Source organism: Lissotriton vulgaris, unplaced genomic scaffold (assembly GCF_964263255.1).
Source record: "Lissotriton vulgaris unplaced genomic scaffold, aLisVul1.2 SCAFFOLD_2894, whole genome shotgun sequence".
Lineage (NCBI taxonomy): Eukaryota > Metazoa > Chordata > Amphibia > Caudata > Salamandridae > Lissotriton > Lissotriton vulgaris.
This window is the reverse complement of record NW_028252619.1, coordinates 51,955-73,190: the sequence shown is the minus strand read 5'-3', so window position 1 is coordinate 73,190 and position 21,236 is coordinate 51,955. Positions and strand designations below refer to the sequence as shown.

The 21,236-nt window shown below is 48.5% G+C and overlaps 1 protein-coding gene across 1 annotated transcript in view; it reads left to right on the top strand.

The window, feature by feature from the left end:
• The window catches only part of LOC147662095 (uncharacterized), a 42,049-nt gene extending 21,722 nt beyond the window's left edge, over nt 1-20,327 (top strand). Inside the window, 3 exon segments of the mRNA XM_086951115.1 lie at nt 348-1,800; nt 9,059-9,553; nt 19,173-20,327. Coding sequence (XP_086807241.1) covers nt 348-1,800; nt 9,059-9,553; nt 19,173-20,327 — 3,103 coding nt within the window.
• The last annotated feature ends 909 nt before the right edge of the window (nt 20,328-21,236 follow it).

Genomic DNA, 21,236 nt, shown 5'->3' with positions numbered 1-21,236 from the left:
GCGCATGGGCCTCCTCTCCATCCTCAGATTGTTTTTTTCCACCATTGGGTTCGGATGGTAAAAATCTTAGCTCAAGTTAGGAAACTTTTAGTTTGAAGCCAGAAGGCTTTCGAGCGTCGGTATCGTTTGCGATCGGCATCGATAGACTTTATTCGTTAGACATCGACTTCGGGAGGCTTCCGCTCTTCTCTCACATCGAGTTTTTTAACCACGGAGAGTCGAGGCCTCTTCAAAAGATGTCCACTTTGCAATGCAAAGTATGCAGTCAACGATGCACACCCTGTGTGCAACAAATGCCTGTCCCCTAAGCACGACGAGGGACAGTGTATGGCCTGTGCTCTATTCAGGTCAAGGAAAACCCTCAAAACTCGGCGCGCGGCTCGACTGGAATCGAGGAGAGAAGCGCCGGAGCCGGAGAACATCTTCGAGACCGGAGACGATGATGTAATCGAAATACAGACCCAGCCCGAGCCATCGGAACATGGATCCGAAGAGGCATCGGAGTATGAGGAAGAAGAAGATGTATATCTTGAGGAAGAAGAACAAGAGCATGAAGTCGTCGACGAGGTAGGAGACGACGTTCAGGCCTTGGGGGCCGAAGAAGATACCTCTGAGGAGCTAGGCCCAACCGTTGAAACGGGGGCCGATGAACAAAATATCGATTCGGCTCAGGTCGAGGGATCCCCACGAGGCCTTACCCAAGATCTACAATCAAGTTCAACAGCCCCGCAAAAAGGCCCGGCTTCAAACATTATATACGAGCCATCGGTTTCGAAACCAACTTTAGTTGATTTCATGAAAACAAAACCGAAGCCATTGCAGACAAAATCGAAACCGAAACTGCAACTGGCTATGGGCGGCGCCAAGGCATCGATACCCTCGGAGCTGACAACAGAAATGAGGGACTTCGCTTCTGGAACCTTCCAGCAAGCCCTCGATTTGAGTACCACGGTAACGAAGGCCAAGAAAGCCATCGAATCGAAGAAACTGGCACCGAAGAGAGTCGTTGCCCAGATGAGGCTCGAATCGACACAAGCCGTCGATCCTAGGACGAAGATGGGACCGAAGAATACCGTTGGGTCAAAACCATCTGTCGAACCGGCTCAAGACTCTAAATTCATGACCATAAGGGTGATGGAGTCGTTCCAAAGGATCAAGGATAAAGCTTCAATGCCCGGAACAAAGAAAACAACGGCCACGAAGCTGGTTACCGCACTGGCTACGTCGGAGCCGATAAAATATGGCCTACTGCCGCCAGTCATGCCAAAGATCTTCCAGCTGAGAAAGACTGCGGAACCTGTCAGACCATCGACAGCGATTCCAAGGGCTGCAGAAGAAGACGAAGAACAAGAACCGAGACAATTTATTGACTCGGAGACGGGGAGACTCTCCATACTCAAAAGGAAGATAACCCCAGAAAAGCCAATGGAGCCCTTCAAGATACCCCTGAAGAGGAAAAGGGGATCACCATCAACGCCGGTAATGATGGAGAGGGTGCAGACTTTTAATCAAGAACCCCAATCACCTACAGATGCAGGAGCAGAGGACAACACCAATGATGGTGATGACGACGCCATGGACCCTGATCGTGACGATCAGACACTAACATGGGCAGACCCTGCCGACCCTCGAAATGACCCCGATAGCACAGTCTATCATGTCAAAACATCGCCTACCGAAGACACTGCAGCTTTCAATGCCCTCATTGAAAGGGCCGCATTAAACCACGATGTGGAACTTTACAGTGACACCATTGAAGAGGACTTCCTTATGGACACATTCGCAACCTCTGAAAGAAATGTAAAAACTCTGCCTATGCTCAAGGGCGTTCTCAAACACGCCAATGATATTTTCAAGGAAAACACCAGAGCAAGGGTGATAAACCCTAGGATAGAGAAAAAGTATAGGGCAGCCCCGGTGGATCCACCCTATATTAGAGGACAATTGCCGTTAGACTCCATGGTAGTAGCTAACGCAAGGAAAAGGGCGAACTCACAAACCTCCGGGGAAGCGCCTCCCCCAGATAAAGAGTCCAAAGTGCTAGAAACATCGGGGAAGAGAGTGGCAGCGCAGGCAGCAAACATCTGGCGCATTGCCAACACACAAGCACTTCTGGCACGATACGACAGAGCTCATTATGACACTCTGGAAGCTTTACTGCAGCACCTCCCAGACATACACAAAGAAGGGGCAGAACTGCTAATACAAGAAGGGAAGCTCATATCTAATGCTTCTATTAAGTGTGCACTGGACATAGCTGACACTGCAGCAAGGGCTATTAATACCTCAGTCATGCTGAGACGTCACGCCTGGTTAAGAATCTCCGGGTTCAAACCAGAGATACAGACAACAATTCTTAATCAACCAGTCAACATGGACTACTTGTTTGGCCCAGAGGTAGATAACACACTAGAGAAAATAAAAAAGGATACGGAAACCGCAAAATCAATGGGGGCTTTACAGACCTAGCAGTTTTGTGGCGGTTCTTTTCGTCGCTCAAGCAACAGAGGACCGTCAAGAGGCCAAAATACACAACAGGGCCAATTCAACAAGGGAGGTTCACAACCCACCTACAGTAAAAACAACAGAGGTGGATACAGAGGAAACAACGTCAAAGACAGAGGAAGAGGAAACAACAACTCCAGATCCTCTGCTAACAACAAACAGTGACGTCTTGTCACTGCCCCCGACCATCTAACACCTGTTGGGGGTAGACTACAACAGTTCCTGCCTGTCTGGAAGTCCATCACAACAGACAGGTGGGTGAGAGATATTGTATAGTACGGTTATTGTCTAGAGCTTACAGACACTCCACCAAACATACCACCAAGACACCGTCCTATGTCCGCAGAGCACTTGCAGTTATTGCAGCAGGAAGTCACCAGCATGCTGCAAAAAGGAGCCATAGAGCTTGTGCCTCTAGCAGAACAAGGATCAGGGGTGTACTCACTGTACTTCCTAATTCCCAAGAAAGACGGGTCTCTAAGACCCATACTCGACCTAAGGCCTCTGAATGAGTATATTCTGTCAGAGCATTTTCACATGCTCACCCTACAGCAGGTGCTACCGTTGCTAAGTCAGGGAGATTTCCTTGCAACACTGGACCTGAAAGATGCGTATTTTCACATACCAATACACCCATCACACAAAAATATCTCAGGTTCACCATTCAGGACCAACATTACCAGTTCAAGGTCCTACCTTTCGGAGTGACAACAGCACCCAGGGTATTTACAAAGTGTCTGGCGACAGTGGCAGCACACCTACGGAGGCAGCACATACATGTCTACCCTTATCTGGACGACTGGCTTGTCCAAGCGAAGTCTGCCCAGCTGTGTGCCAACCACATGTCCCACACCATTCATCTCCTTCACGATCTGGGATTCTCACTGAATTACCCAAAGTCACATCTAGAACCCGCCCACGTACGGCAGTATCTGGGCGCGACAATAGACACTCTGGCGACCAAAGCACAGCCAAATTCAGTGAGGATAAACAGCATGCAATTGCTGATACAGAAATTCAGACCTAAACACTCTCTTCCAGCGAAAGTGTTCATGCAGTTGATAGGCATGATGGCCTCCTGCATCTTCATAGTCCCGCACGCAAGACTACATATGCGCCCGCTTCAGGAGTGCCTGGCACGTCAGTGGAATCAGGCTCAAGGACAGTTGAAAGACCTAGTGTTGGTGAGAGGTCGGGCATACAACTCTCTGCATTGGTGGAATCAACAAAACCTTTGCAAGGGGCGACCGTTCCAGGAGCCTGTACCACAGATAATACTGACGACAGACGCATCTCTCCAGGGATGGGGAGCTCATGTACTCCATTACACAGTGCAGGGACTATGGACGACACAGCAGAAAAAGATGCACATCAACTATCTAGAACTGATGGCAATCTTCATGGCAATGAAAGCTTTCAAAGTACATTTGTGCAACAAAGTCGTGTTGATCCGGACGGACAACATGACTGCCATGTACTACATACAGAAGCAGGGAGGAACACACTCTCCACAGTTGTCTCATCTGGCTCAGAGCATGTGGAAGTGGGCCATTCAGAGGAACATGTTCCTTATGGCGGAGCACCTCCCGGGCAAGGACAACCAGATGGCGGACCTGCTCAGCAGGCTCAGCCGTCAGATGCACGAGTGGGATATACATCCATCAGTACTCCAACCGTACTTCCAACAGTGGGGTCATCCAGAGATAGACCTATTCGCTACAAGGGAGAACGCAAAATGCCAAAGCTTCGCCACCAGGTTCCCACACCCGCAGTCTCAGGGCAATGCGATATGGATGAACTGGTCAGGCAGATTTGCGTACGCTTTTCCCCCAGCTCCATTGATACCGCTAGTGGCACGCAAACTGAAGCAACACTCGATGACACTCATCCTAGTTGCTCCAACGTGGGCACGCCAGCCATGGTACACCACGCTCGTAGAGCTTTCCGTGGTGCCGCATCAGTCGGCTGCGACTAACACCCAGACTTTTGACGCAGAACCATGGCAAAATTCAGCACCCAGATCCGCAACAGCTCAACCTGGCGATGTGGCTCCTGAGGTCCTAGAATTTGGATACCTCAACTTGCCTCCAGAATGTATGGACATCATCAAGGAAGCAAGAAGACCCACGACTAGGGCATTATATGCAGCAAAATGGAAGAGGTTTGTCATATACTGCAACAATAATGACATTAACCCTCTAGATGCATCTATTCAGAACATTATTTGTTATCTATTACACCTATATAGATGTAATCTAGCCTATAGTTCCATCCGCATACATTTGTCAGCAATAGCAGCGTACTTGCAGAACAGACAGCACCTATCGCTGTTTAGAGTGCCTGCTATTAAAGCTTTTCTTGAGGGACTCAAGAGAGTGATCCCTCCCAGACATCCACCTTCACCAGTCTGGAACCTGAATGTAGTCCTTACAAGATTATTGGGACCTCCTTTTGAACCTCTACACTCATGTGAGATTCCATTTCTTACCTGGAAAGTAGCTTTCCTTGTAGCTATCACTTCACTGAGAAGAGTTAGTGAACTCCAGGCACTAACCATTCAAGAGCCATTTATTCAAGTTCACCCAAACAGAGTGGTACTACGTACAAACCCTACATTTATGCCGAAGGTGATCTCGCAGTTCCACATGAATCAAACAATAGAACTGCCGGTTTTTTACCCAAATCCTGAAAATGTTGCAGAAAGGTCCCTGCATACACTAGATGTCAAGAGGGCCCTCATGTACTACATAGATAGAACGAAAGATTTCAGGAAAACCAAACAACTGTTTGTTGCCTTTGCTCCACAGCATAAGGGCAACCCCATTTCAAAGTCAGGAATAGCCCGGTGGATCGTTAAGTGCATTCAGATATGTTATGAAAAAGCGAAACACACTTTAACGGTTCCTCCACGTGCGCACTCAACACGCAAGTTAGGAGCATCCATGGCTTTCCTAGGGAACATTCCACTAGAAGAGAAATGTAGAGCAGCCACATGGTCCACTATACATACATTTACGAAACACTACTGCGTAGATGTACACTCTAGACAGCAAGCAGCTGTAGGACAGGCTGTTCTCAAGACTCTTTTTCAGACTGCTGCAGCTGGCACGGGCAGCCGCCGCTAAAAGGAGGTACTTCTATGCAATCTATGCACAGATATGAATTCATCAGCCCACATGCCTCGAACCGAATATGCTTCTTACCAGTATGCATCTGTTCTTGGCATGTAGGGCTGCTGACATTCATATCGCCCACCCTCCTCCCCGGCGCCTGTAGCGGCTGCAGCATTCAGAATTACTGTTAGCATGGTCATCACTTACGTAATCTACTCCATCATTGCCACAATGGCGAAAAACAATCTGAGGATGGAGAGGATGCCCATGCGCACTGTAGTCCAGGGGAGGAGCCATTCATCTCGTGATACTTCGAAGACTTCTCCAGGACAACAATGTGCAATCATCCGGACCCAACACTAGGCGGCGATCTATGCACAGATATGAATGTCAGCAGCCCTACATGCCAAGAACAGATGCATACTGGTAAGTAGCATATTCGTACCTAGTGGTGTTGTCACTAGGAAGTTATAGATAGGTCTGTTTTCCGAGACAGAATGTATTTGGGTGTTTTGGTAATAACTCTGACCCAATTTCCAACTTTTCAAAAAAGAGTTCATCTACCTCATCTCCTTCCTGGAAAGTTTTGTGGTGACACAGCAAGCTGTGGCCAAGATAAAAGGGAGGGTCACAAATCGCAAAATCCCCATGCATTTTTCATAGACTTCTTTAGGATGGGCTACAGCAAAAACTGATTAATGGAATTACACCAACTTCTGCAGGAAGCTAGATCTTGGTCCACAGACTGTTCTTTTTGCGATTTAATGTAAATCCATTCAGTAGTTTTTGAGAAGTTAAGGTTAGAAAATGGTTGTATAACTGGACGGTTGGGTCTGTTCTATGGGCAGGATGGCAGGAGTGTTTTTTCCTGTCACGAAGTAGCACACACCTCAGTATATGACCTGCCTTTTACTTACACTGTACCCTGCCCAGAGGTTACCCGGGACCTACCACAGGGGTGCCCACTGTGTACGCAAAAGGGAAAATGAGGGCTGACAAGTGGTTGCAATTGTCAGTACAACATCCTAACTTAGCAAACTGCGCGCAGGCCCTACACTGCCGGACTGAGTTCCTTTCTCCGCGCACCTTTGCATTACTAGGCCTGGCACACGCAGTGCACATCACTAGGGACTTTACTAGTAAGGCAAACATACCAATCATGGCCAACCAATTACCATTACACTTTACACAGGGAACACTTGTACTTTGACACTGATCAGCAGTGCAAAGTACCCAAAGCATCTAAATTGGCAACTCTATGCAGAAAAAAAAAACATTTAGCTAAACTACTGTAGAATTTCAGGTACCATTTCTTTGCAGCTGCAGCATCATTTAGGAACGTGTTAATGCATTCTACTATTTCCCAAAACTGTTCATTATGGGAAATCAGTGTAACCAGTTTCAGTAAGGGGGCGCTAGGTGGCGCCAAACCAAGATGGCCGCACTGGTGTGAGGCACCCGACTGACCGAGCGCTCTCACACGATCCTTCACCATCCTTTCCAGTGCAAACGGCTTGTGTTATATCCCGGATTGTTCCTGGCGCCGAGACGGACAGATCAATACCAAGATCTCCCCCTGAGGGCTACGGGATCGGAAGCCACGGAGCAGTTCTCCCTTGACTGTCACTGATGCTGGAGGGGCCGATCACTGCCGACGGATCTGGCAGTCAGGAAATTCCGGTGCTTCTGGGCCTACACACGCCGGCCAGAGGACCTCTCTTTCCCCGGCACTATCGCTTGCTGCAACTCTCCCGGGGGCTGATATGTGTTCTGCGACTGCTGGTGTGGTGCGCGTCGCCTCAGGACCCCGGATCACGGCCGACGGATCTGGCAGTCAGGATAGTCCGGTGCTTCTGGGCCTAAACACGCCGGCCAGAGGACCTCTCTTTCCCCAGCACTATCGCTTGCTGCAACTCTCCCGGGGGCTGATATCTGCTCTGCGACTGCTGGTGTGGCGCGTGGCGCCTCGGGACCCCGACCACTGCCGATGGATCTGGCAGTCGGGAAAGTCCGGTGCTTCTGGGCCTACACACGCCGGCCGGAAGACCTCTCTTTCCCCGGCACTATCGCTTGCTGCAAATCTCCCGGGAGCTGATATCTGCTCTGCGACTGCTGGTGTGGTGCGCGTCGCCTCAGGACCCCCGCCGCCGGTTGTTCGTGGCGTCTTCGTTCGGCGGAGGGGCCGGCTCGCACTTCTCCCCCCCCCCCCGAGCCTCAACACACTTCTGGCCCCTGATGCGCGGCATTTACCGGAGGCCGCCTACAATACGCCTGAAATACCTACGTACGTCTGGAGGAGTTGCCGCAGGACTGTGTCACCGGACCCAGCTTCACTTCAGGCCGAGGCTTGCGGCCTATCAGCTCAGAGCCAGAAGGGACCTGCTGAACTCTGCCTCCGGGGCAGCCCTCAACTCTGCGCTTCACTCTTGGGCATTGTGCAACCCCCCACAGTGCTTACCTACTGGGCCCCCTCACGCCTGCTGCGGAGCCAGTGTAGACCAGAGTTCCTCCCGCAGCTCCTCCCAGGCTGATTCGCCGTGGGGGACCCCCCCACCCCCACGGCCGGTCGTCTGGGAGCATCTTCACTGCCATTGCTGGAGGACACGTGGTGCAGCCCCCAAACGTGGGAGAGGTGGGTGAGCCTTGCGACCCTCCTGCCGCCTTCAGCTACACCGACCGGAAGTGGGCTAATACGCGCTGCCCCCCCCTCCCCAGATTCCTTGCCATCCTTGGGGCCCCTATGTACGGTTTGGCTCGGGGGCGGCCCGCGCTACACCCGCTGTGCTTCATCTAAACGCCCTGCTGTCAACTGTCCCGCGAGACCCTCCTTGACTCCGGCACCTACTCCACACAGCGCTGTGGCGTGCGACCGGACTGTTTCGGAACCGGAGCGGCCGCCATAACACTGGCTCGGGCTCTGGCCCCCCTGCCTCCTGCCTCTGAGGGACCATGCAACGCACACCCACGGAGGCCTGCGATCAGGCTCGCCTACTATTGGGCCCTTCTGACCTCCCTTGCCGGGCCTATACCCTCCTCTTCTCTCGATTGGGAGCGATAGCGTTAACCCTGCAAACGCGCCTAGTGGCACCCGAGTGCCTGTGAGCCACCTCTCCGACCGCACGCTGCTCTCTCCCTACATTGGTGGTACTGGGTCGGGCTGGCGGCTGGTACAAATCGGACGACCCACACGATCACTTCTCCTGCAGCCTGGGACCTGGAAGCCGCGCGACGCTGGAGACGCGCACCAGCCAGGCTCCTAAACACTTGCAGCCTTGCGCCCCGCTGGCACTGTGGCACTCGTCTCCCGCCACTTTCAGCCCGCCACTCGGTCGCTAACGCCCCGCGACCTGGCTTCCTCTTTGGCCGCAACATCGCTGGCTCCCCGGCGCGACATGGGTCGCAATGACGCTAGACAGTCAAAAATACCCTTTGAAACCCAGAAAAAGGCGTCCAAAACGCAATCGGAGGAAGCGGACAGCCCCACCGCTTCTGCGCCCCAGGAAGAAGACTGGAAAACGCTCTTGCTGGGCATGAGACAGAGCCTCTCCACGATTGATGCCAAAATAGACACCATTAATACACGCATGGACAGTGTCGTCGCGAAAGTTGAACACCATGACACTCGTATCAAGGAGACTGAAGACAGGATATCGGTACTTGAAGATGGCGCTGCCTCCACTACCAAGCAAGTCACGCAGATGGACAGACTGCTCAAAATAATAGCGGACAAGAACGAGGATTTAGAAGCGAGGTCCCGTCGCAACAACGTTCGCGTCCTGGGACTTGCAGAGTCCACCAACACAGGTAAAATGGAGGTGTTTGTGGAAAAACTAATCGTGGAACTGTTTGGTAGAGAGTCCTCCCCGCACCTCATAGTGGAGAGAGCTCATAGATCTCTCGCTGCCCGCCCTCCACCAGGTGCCCAGCCGAGGGAGGTGGGAACAGTGACATATGGCAACACAACGCTCTCTTTCTTCCCTGACTTTACCCCCTCAGTCCAAGAGGCTCGACGTAAGTTCGCAGGGGTGAAGAAGAAACTCCAATCCCTGGAAATTCCTTATGCCATGCTCTACCCGTCCAAACTGAAAATATCGCACCAGGGTGCACAACATTTCTTTCTAAATCCGCATCAGGTGGAGGATTTCCTTAAGCGCCACCAAAAAGAACGCGCCGGGGACAAGGGTGAAACCCGACGCTCCAGATCGCAGTCCCCTATGTCTCAACAAGATTGACAAACTGAGATACCGCTTTGATCAGAACGATGCTGCCTGAGGCCTTCCACGTGACGGAAATCTGCGTTCATTGGTGAGGTACAATTTCTGTTTTAAATCTCACTGGATTAAGATTGAGAAAGTGCTTGGTCGCCCACCTCCGTCCCGCATAGGATAGCTAGGGCCTCCGTGCGTCTTGCGGGTGAAAGCAAGGAGGTGGTGGGCAGGTTTGGCGCCCCTGGATATCCGTCCCCAATGGGTGATCCCCTACAAACCTTTATCGTATTTTTTGTTCTGGGGTTGTTAAAGTTTGGGAGGGGAAAGGGAGTCCTTGATTCCCGGCCAGTTGGGAATGCTGGTGTGGGTGGGGACTTTATTTGTCTTCATACTGAGATAGCTCACATTGTGTTTTTGCACAACACGTCACGAGCTACTGCTGTTTTGCATTACCGGCCTGTTGGGGTTGCCGGACAAGTTAGGTATATTACCTGTTTTAGGTCCACCTGCGCAGCCGCGGTGGACATCACTGGGAATTTGAGGAATGCCTTGGAAAGTCTGCTATGCGAAAGTACTGGTTTTACTGCTATGTTCTGTTTGCTGTTGCGCGCTGCGTGCATGTGCCATGTTTTCATTTCTAGGGTGGGATGGGTGACGTGAACAACTCGCAACCAGCTGTGCAATTTCAGCTTGTAGCATGGGATGTACGCGGGTTGAATAACCCTAGGAAGAGGCGACAGATACTGGGATATATGGACAGACATGGGGTCTCGGTCGCTTTGTTGCAAGAAACTCACTTAGTGCCTACTACGTCCCCCTCTTTTGCTTCCCGATGGGCATCATGCAGAGTGTTCTCATCTTACTCAAATTATGCTAGAGGCACCACTGTCCTGGTCAAAAGAGGTATGGTGTTTACCCCGTTTGGCTCAGAGGTAGATTCTGATGGAAGATACTGTTTGATTTGGGGGAAACTACACTCACACACTGTCCTATTCGCCTACTATTACGGCCCCAACACTGACGACCCTGATGCCCTCCTCACCATGTGGGGCAAGATACAAACCCTTGGCATATCTCACATAGTTCTCGGCGGGGACTTTAACACTGCACTGATCCCTGCAGTGGACAGGTCGCACCCGCAAGCCAGTCATTATACGCACACACAACGCACCCTCCTGGGCATTGTAGAAGAGCACCGCCTGACTGACACATGGAGGCACTTACACCCTTCTCTTCGACAGGGTACACATTTCTCCGCAATCCATTCCACCTGGGCGCGCATTGATTATGTCTTTCTTTCCGCTGGTCTCACCCCATGGCTTGTCAAGGCACAACACCTTCCCCGCACCTTCTCGGACCACTCACCGGTTCTATTGACACTACGCGTTCCCCTAGATGCTTCCCCTTACCTAAGCTGGCGCCTGAACCACGCACACCTAACTGATTCAGCCTTTAAAGCTGACCTAGAGCAAGACATATCGGATTTCTTTGACCGCAATGTCGACTCAGTTTCCAGTCTTACCACCGTCTGGGAGGCGTTCAAGGTCACTGTGCGCGGTTGGTGCATCTCCAAGTGAGTCCTCAGGTCCCTTCGCGGTGACTTGCGGAAACTGGAAGTGGAAATAGGCAGACTGGAGAGCGAAATTTCCCAAGGGTCAGGCGGACACGAAGTCAAAGCTCAACTCAGGGAAAAAATTAATGACTACTCTGAGGCTGCAGACAAAGAATGTAAATTCATGGGGAAACCCTTTACAGCACGGATATACGGAGAGGGGGACAGACCGGGTAGAGCGCTCGCTTCTGCAATCAGGCCGCCCAGACACAGCAACTTTGTCACTACATTACTTGATTGTCATGGGACGCCCCAGAGAGACTTCGCAGGCCAGCTCAAGGTTCTTACGGATCATTACGCTACACTATACACCTCCCATAGGCAGACACCGCTAGATCTTTCTACCTACCTAGACGACACCGCGATTGCTTGGCTCGGCCCGACCCAACAAATGTTTTTGCACCTGGAATTGGAAGTGGATGAAATCAAAGACACCATCATGTCCATGAAATCGGGCAAGGCCCCGGGCTCTGATGGCCTACCGATAGACTTCTATAAAACTTTTATATACTTACTGGCCCGATTCTCAAAAATGTGTACTACTCGGCCCTAGACGACGGCATTTTACCGACAAGTATGCGGGAAGCCCTAATTACCTCCCTGTTAAAGCCGGGTAAACCACCGGAGCACTGCGATTCGTACAGACCCCTCTACCTGTTAAATACTGACGTCAAAATACTAGCGAAGGTCTTAGCGACCCGCCTCAATCTATTGATGGAGCGCCTGGTCCTGCCGGACCAGGTGGGCTTCGTCCTAAATTGCGCCACTTCTCACAACCTCCGCACTCTCCAGGCGGTGTTGCAGGACATAGACCCCAACTGCGAGGCCGCTGCGATATTCCTGGACGCCACAAAGGCGTTCGATTCCCTAGAGTGGGATTACCTTCTAAACCTGCTGGAAAGAATGGGTACCCCCTTTAGCTTCCTGGACTGGATTTGTCTATTGTACCATAAACCACAAGCCTCTGTCCTCCTAAATGGCGCACGCTCAGTCCCCTTTGAAATATATAGAGGCACTGGACAGGGATGCCCGCTCTCCCCGGGCCTCTTCGCGATCGCAATTGAGCCCCTGGCTGCCAAACTCCGGCAGAGCCACAATCACAGATCCCTTATCTACCCTGAACGACAACTACTCATATCATTATATGCTGATGATATGACACTATATGTTCATAAGCCACAGGAAAACTTAAATCCCATCTTGCGCGAGGTCACCAAATTCGGCGCCATCGCGGGAATACAGATAAACTGGGCGAAGTCATCCCTTTTCCCCCTTACAGACAAGACCCAACAGTTTCCTCTTGATTACCCGTTAGTATGGGAAAACGAAGAACTAAAATATTTAGGAATAAATATCACCAGAAATCGGAAAGCCCTTATGCGAGCAAATTACGGCACAGTCCTTGATAAGCTGACAGACAGTGTCACTAAGTGGATCCACCTCCCTCTGTCTATGGCGGGGCGGATCTCTCTAATCAAGATGGTGGTGCTCCCCAAGCTGCTATACCTCTTTACTAATATCCCCTACAGCCCTGGAGCATACTTCTTCCGGGCCCTTGACTCCCAGATATCCCGGCTTATATGGGGAGGAAAGCAGGCCAGGGTCAGACTAAAAACTCTCATGCTTACCTACCATCAGGGGGGTTTTGACGTGCCTAACTTCCGCCTCTACTATGACTGTGCGCAGGGCCACTTTGCCGCCTACTGGCTCCACCCTCCTCCCTTTATGGCTCACCTTGCTGTTGAAGACGGTTACATGAGACCTGAAAAACCGTCTGGCTACCTCTACTTGGATACGCGGGTCACTGACCGCGACCCCACTACAGTGGACTGCACCGTTCTAGCATGGCGCAGGATTCTGAAACGAATGGGCGCTACCATTCTATACTCCCCTTGCATGGTACTGGCGCATGATCAAAGACTAAGCATCACCCGCGAAGAAATTGGTCGCAAGATGTTGACTAAACTGGCATTGCATACGTGGGGAGACCTGTATATTCAGGGCCGTTTCCGTACCGCTGCGCAATTCTTTGGTGTGCACATGCCTACGGTCATGGATACTTTCCTGTACACGAGACCGAGGCAGAATATTCGGGCAATCACTCCAGATTTCCCGGGTGAACCGGAAACCGTCGCCCCATTGCATGCCCTCCTCCACACCGACACACGTGGTGTCCATGCTGTACAAGCACGCGTATGCTGCCTCTGACCCTCCGCCTCTCAAGGCTAGACAGGATTGGGACGGGGACCTTGATGCCCCCCTCTCTGACGAACAATGGGAGGAAAGCTGCTCCCACACTAACGCAGTGACGGGTAACGCTCGCCTCCGCCTGGTACAATTCAAATTCTTGCACCGCCTTTACCATACACCCGCTAAATTAAGTCGCTTCGGACTGCGCACTGATGAGCGCTGCCTCCGCTGTAAACATGCGGGTGCTGACTTCGCCAACCTTGCCTGGACTTGCCAGGCTGTAGCGTCGTACTGGGTCGAGGTTTTTAATGCTATGTCCGACATGGTGAGATTGGTGATCGCTCCCTGCCCCAAAATAGCACTCCTGGGGCAATCCCCCCCCTCACTTAAGAAACACCGAAAATTCTTTGCACTGGGTTTTTTGCTGGCAAAACGACATTTGGCTTGCAGTTGGGGACGGGGACGGGCCCCCAAATTCAAGACTTGGCTGTCAACTATGTCCACTTGGCAGGACCAACTCCACAACTATGCTGACCTGCTGCCCCATAAAATGCGCCCCAAGGACCTATGGGGACCTCTCACTGCTTACCTACTCCGAACTCAGGACGACGAACCGGATGAACCGGACCCTCAAATAGCTCAGGTCCGCGCAAAGCGGCAGACGGAACCTGTAGAGAGCCCATCCCCTGATAGATTTTCCCCTTAAGACCCCCCCTTTTCCCTCCCCCCTCCCCCCCACTCCCCGGACCCCCCGCACAATCACCTCCACAACTCAAGCATAAATGTCGGCTCGGGGACAGTCGGGGGAACACGAGCCATAATTATAGTGGATACTTCAAGGCCGACCTCAGTCTAACCTGCCTACACTGCCTGCCTAGGGACACCCGGTGCGCTTTTTCACCCCACACTAGTCTCCAACACACAACTACTTGCACAAAATACATGCAGCGCATGAGCAGATAGTGCACTTTCCTGATCGCGGACATGTTCACAGACCACATAAGTTCCGCTCCCTCTGCAGTACATTTAGCTAAGGGATGGCAGGGTGCTCCACGCGCGCTTTCATCATGCTCCTGAAGGGGGATCAGTACCTCCACTCGCTCTGCCCCAGAAACTCAGCTGTGTCACATACTATGTATGGTGGTCATATATGAGGGAGAGAATGTATACTTTGGTTTTCCTCAAATCTGTTCTCAGGTTTTTGAGGGGAGGAGGGGGTGGAGGGGGGTGAAAATAATAAAATAATAGACCTCTAATGTCTAGTTGCTGTCCTAAGACTGGCTTTGGAACATGTTTGTGAGATGACGAAATATGTAGCAGCTCTGATCTATTTACAATGCGGCCGGCCCGGAAGGGTTGTAGGCGACATGCTGTGTTAACAAACTGCTCCTCACCACCTCTTGGGTGGATATTGCGACAATACATTCAATTGCTGCTGGCCTGTTATTTCGGGTTGTGGGCATTAAAAAGCTGGGTATACAATCTGTGCATCTAATAAAGGTCTTGGAAAAAAAAAAACAGTTTCAGTAAGATTATGGGAAACAAAAATAAACAAGCATCGACCAAGCCACTAGGTCTGAAATTCCAGGTCAGCTTTTTAGTTTGGTCAATGTGCAAATTGTTTTGGCATGGTTTTTGTAAAACCTTATTGGTGTGGGAGCTGCCGGGCCCCTCACCATTATAACAAACTTTGCAAAAAGCAACAATTGTTTTTGGTCTCAAATAGCATACACTGCCACAGTAATTACTGGCATTGAGCAAAACTACTGTGTGCTGATATGCTTCTTATGAAAGCAGAATGCTGTCACTCACAGTGAAGCCAGCCGATACAGAGAGAGAGAGACAGCATTTTAATAAATGCAAAGCGTCATGGTCAACACCAGACCAAATTAAGGGCTCAATTATTAAAGGAATTCTATGTCCTTTGCATTAAGTGCAACTATACGGCTTTCATGAACTCCCAAGAATTTACAGAAGTAGGACAAAAAATAGTACCCCTAGGAAATACTTCTGAATTGCATTTTGTCATGAGCAAATATGCATGTGTATCTTTGCTCATGCGAACATCTGAGTGTTTGCAAGTTTACTTTCCCACTAACCACTTTTTTCCCCAACTCTGGAAGAAGGTTTACGGCTGCCATTGTAAGGAGTACATTTTCAACATTTCTCAGTATGGGAAAAGGTCAGAGAAGAGTTGTTGAAAACCCTTAAAATATACAGGTTAGTAGGTTTGCACAGACTCAAAAAGGCATTCTAACCCTAGAACTATTGTGTACCACTACCTTAAGCCCCAGTATGTAGATCTGCAGAAACGTGGCAACATAAGGAGACCGCAAGTATTCAAACACTACTCTGCTAAGAGCCCTCTCATAATCCGAGAAGCTATATCAGAGCTCTTATATAAGGAGATTGCTGCCATAATGTGTCGCCACACTTCATGGCACTAAAGTGACAAGTGGATTTTGTTACAGGACAAGTAGATTTATGAAGCAACCTGCCCCATAGACAAGTAGATATTTTATTAAATTCCACACCCCTGGTCTAGATTGTGACAGGATGGGGTTGGCTATGTCATTGGCATATTTAGCTTCTGATTGCAGTTGTGCAGTAAGCTCTTCAGTGTCTTTTTAGGCTCTCTTTTTTCTGTCTTGATTACCTGTGATGAAGGTGATCTGTCTTACTCTTGAGAGGTTTTTAGTAGAAGCTATGATTTGTTGCTCCAGAGAAGTATTTACAGCTATAGTGTGTATTTTAGAAGTTGTTTACGTGGTGAGGGTATGTTATGTAAGATTGGCAAAGGTCATCAATGTCCACAACTAACATCTGGTTTGTTGTCCTGTTGAGGCGTATAGTTGTATTTGGCAAAGGCATAGAGATCCATCTAGGTGTGCTTGATACTGTGTGTTTGTGGTGGTTGGAGATCTATGCGGTCTCCTAGTTTCCTGAGCCGTTTTTATTTCAACTGCCAGCTTAAGGTTGGCCATGATATTCCATAATTCTATTCTTATCTTGTCTATTGTCGACTCTAAGTTGTTAACACATGCTTGCCCGGGAGAAGTAGCATTATTTGTGGTGCTGGGAAGGGGAGACTCTTATGAGGGTGGGCATGCTTGTTCTTTGAGATATTGCTTGCCTGGTTTGGGGACTTGTGCAAAGAGGTATACCGCATAGTGAGTTGGAGAAAGTTTTGATCAGACACTTGAAAAGCTTACTGATGATTACTCATGTGCACAAAACTGTTCATCAGAATTTCCATCTTTAGACCTCAACCTAGTGTTCCATTGTTCTCAAGCTTTCTATCTCGAGAATGCCTTGAGCTCTCTCATCCCTCTCTCAAAATGAACTCAGACTCTGGATGTCTGTATTGGCTAATAAATGTTATTCCTTTGTTACAGTTTTCATTCTTTAACAATCTCTGGTTTTAAATCCACAGATGATTGAAGTGTTGGCGTTGAAGACAAAATGGTAGTCGGTAATAAGCAAATAATTGAAGACAATTAAAGCAAAAATGCTAAAGAAGTAAAGTTCCTTCAGAGCTCCAACAAGAGGAAAGTATCCAGGAAAAAGATGTGAGGAACTCGGATTAGAGTAAAATAAAGAATGTCAAAGCAGTTTCTCTAAATGGATTTCCAGCTGCTCTAATGGTATATGAAGAATTTCCTGGAGATGCTAACCCAGGGCAGGAAGATCATCTGTCTGAACCAGAGAGGACAAGCATCAGTCTAAAGTTATAATCGATCCAAGAGAAGATAATACACACAGAACAAGTGGGACTTGAAGAGTTTTTAACAGACCTCAGCAAATGGGACACTTGAGCACCATATCCAGTGAATTGTCTTTAAACAAATATCTGTTGGTCACTTATACAGTGTTAATGAAGCTGCTTAAAAGACCAGGTAGTCAGGTTAGGACCAAGATAACTGCTAGTTACGAACTAGCGATGTGGGTATATCTGGGACCAAGGGAAGTAGAATGAGGGAAAATAAATGCTCCTCTGTGACCAATGACCATTTTGCTTGTAGTCCAGGTCCACATGTCCACTACCATTCTAACCCATTAGAAGTGACCTCAGGTATTTGTTACCTTGCAAGACCTGCAAAATCCTTATTGTAGTCTTATATACAGACATAGAAGACATCCGTAAGAAGGGTGACAAGAAACAATGTGCTGCTACTGATACACAATAGTATTCTTAATGTTCATGCCAATACATTATGTGAATATTAAGTATGGGCGGAAAATCCGTTTCGCTCGCGGATTTTGCGGATTGTCGGTAAATTCGCAATCCGCGAGATTTGCGAATTTCCCATGAAATCCGCAAATCCGCGAGCAGCGGATTTTATGGCTTGCTCGCACTGTTCGCGTGAGTTCGCGGCTTGCCAGTACAACTTCGCACCCCGCGAGTAAGTGCTAAATTGCAGAAATACGATCTTAGCAAAACTGAAACTACTTACCAGGTTCAAAAGTTCAGGCTCATCATTAGTAGCCATTTCCTGTAGTGCTTCCTGAGGGGCCTCTCCAGAGTTCAGTTGCCAGTTGCAACTATTATGTGACCCTGCTCTGAACCTCAGAATAGTTACACATATGCCACAAAGGTCCTGAATTACAGCTAAGGGAGACAAGCAGGAGCCAGGCTGGAAGTTAAAATCCATTAATCAGCCCCTAATTCATTATTGTCAGTTGGGGCAGGGCAGGTGTTGTAACTAATTTTGCAACAATGAAAGCACTTAGCAAGTGCAAAAGATCACTAATCAGGAAGCACTAAGGAAGCAGGTGCCAGCTAAAAAAATATTCTGTGACACATTAATCAGCCCCAAATTAATTCAGGTCACTTGAGGCAGGGAAGGTGTCCTTTGCTTTGCCGAAAATAATGTACACTGGACAACCAGAGGGTGTGGTGATGAAACAGAGGGTGGCATGGGTGGGCCAGAGGGTGGCATGAGTAGTCAGAGAGTGGCAGTGGTGACAGAGAGTGGCAGTGATGAAGAAGAGTGTCCCAAACAGGCTGGACACGTAGAAACAACAAGTTCGCAAAACTTGCGACCCGACAGGTAAGTTCGCAAATTGCGAAATTGTAAAAACCCTCGCGAACTGGCAGAAACACGCGCGAACACAAAAAAAAAAAAAACGCGGGAATTCGCCGATTTTGCGGATTGCGAGTTCGTAAATCCGCAAAATTCGCGAACGCGAGATTCGCAAAATTCGCCCATGCTTAGTGAATATGTACCTAGCTTTGAAATACTGAAAACCAACCAAAGACCTGATAAGTGCCTCATTAACTCATAAATGAATAATTTTGAGAAAAGGGTTTGAGAATCCACATGGATGTAATGAAGAGGCAATAATACCATGAGAAGCTTCCCCAATAAGTACCAGGGGCTGCTGATATTAAGGTTGTAGGGCGAATTAGGTTGCCTACAGAAGTTATAAACTGTGAACTCCACAGAGAAGTCATCTTTGGCTAAATAAATGTCCAAGTGTTAAGTTGAATAAGGGCAGCACATTTGAGTTGGTGATGCTAAACACATCCTGAATAAGATTTAGCCTTGTCTTATGGCGTTTCTGCTAGAAAAATCCCAACTTGGCGATATTAACTTCAGAAAGAAATCTTGTCTCATAATGGAATGTATACAAGACAAAACCGAATGTGGAGATATTGGCTCCAAAATGAAGTCTCATACATGCTCTGAATGTGAGAAGAGCTTTAGTCGTCGATCCAGTCTCAGTCAGCATGAGAAAACTCACACTGGGGAAAAACTTCATCAGTGCTCTGAATGCCTGAAATGCTTCACTCGCAAACAACATCTGACTCGAAATGTGAGAACTCACACTGGGGAAAAACCTCATAAGTGCTCTGAATGCCACAAAGGTTTTCTAAGTAAATTCAGCCTTACTCGGCATGAGAGAATACATACTGGAGAAAAACCTTTTCAGTGCTCTGAATGTCAGAGAAGCTTCAATTGTAAAACCCTTCTCGGTCAACATGAGAGAATTCACACTGGAGAGAAACCTTATCAGTGCTCTGAATGCCTAAATAGTTACCAATGTAAAGCAGATCTCACTCTACATGAGAGAACGCATACTGGGCAAAAACCTTATAAGTGCACTGAACGCCAGAAAACCTTCAGTCGGAAAAAAGTTCTACGCCGGCATGAGTTAACCCATACTGTGCAGAAATCCCATCAGTGCTCTGAATGCCCAAAAAACTTTAGTCGTAAATACCTTCTCACTCAACATGAAAGAACCCACACCGGGGAAAACCCATATCACTGCTCTGTATGCCAGAAAAGCTATTGGCTGAAAACTGGTTTTATTTTCCATGAGAGAACTCACACTGGGGAGAACCCATATGAGTGCTGTGAATGTCACAAAAACTTTAGTGAAAGAGCTAGTCTCACTCACCATGAACAAACCCATACTGGGCAAAAACCTTATCAGTGCTCTGAATGCCTTAAAATGTTCAGTTATAAAACCAGTCTAACTTTACATGAGAGAACTCACCCTGGGGAAAAAACTCATCAGTGCCTTGAGTGCCAGAAAAGCTTCAGTCATAAACTCGGTCTAGCTTTACATGAGAGAACTCACACTGGGTAAAAACCTCATCAGTGCCTTGAATGCCAGAAAACCTTCAGTCATAAACTCAGTCTAACTTTACATGAGAGAATTCACACTGGTGAAAAACCTCATCAGTGCCTTTAGTGCCAGAGAAGCTTCAGTGTGAAAAGTCACCTTACTGTTCATGAGAGAACACACAATGGGGGAAGAACCTCTTCAGTTCTCTGAATTCCAGAGAAGCTTTAGTTATAAAATAATTCTCCCTCCACATGTAAAAGCCCATACTAGCTAAAAAAAAGTATGAGTATTATGAAGGCATGTAAAGATTCATTTGGAAGATCCATGTTCTAAAGGAAAAGTGTTTATTAGTGTTCTGGATGCCAGAAAAGCTTTATTCATAAAATTAATTTCAGTGAAATTCAAGAACGCGTCCTATGCCAAATCCTTATCACTGATCTGAATGTCAGGAACACGAGTTGTAAAATGAATGCCTTTCAACATGAGAGAACCCCCACTGAGTAAAAAACCTTAAATATATACCCTTTGCCAGAAGCACTTGTCATATCCATTGCAGTGGTTGTAAACCACTTAAACTAAGAGCAAAACTGGTTTACTACCAATCTCAAAAAGTTGACGCTGATAATTGCTCAAATAGGTCTTTGGGTCTACCGGGCACAGTTCACATCCCCTCTTCTAAGGTTCATGGGTTACCTTTGCAACAGCTTTGAGAATGACTTGATGTTTTCCTTTCTTCTTTTAAACATATCTTTATTGCACATTTTATAGCTTACGTTTAAACGTACCTCTCCAAGTGGACAGTCCATTCTTAAGGTTAATTCATGTCACGTCTTATACACTGATCAAACATTTATACATATATTCCTATCTTTCCCACGTAGGAGACACCTGTGGAAAAATTTACCCAACTGACCCCCTATTCCCACATCTCATAGAGAATAGAACAATGCTCTACTATCCCTCTTCAAGTGTAGCCACCCACCCGACAGAGGTGCCCACATTAGACGAGCGAGCCATTGTTGGACCGATGGTCCG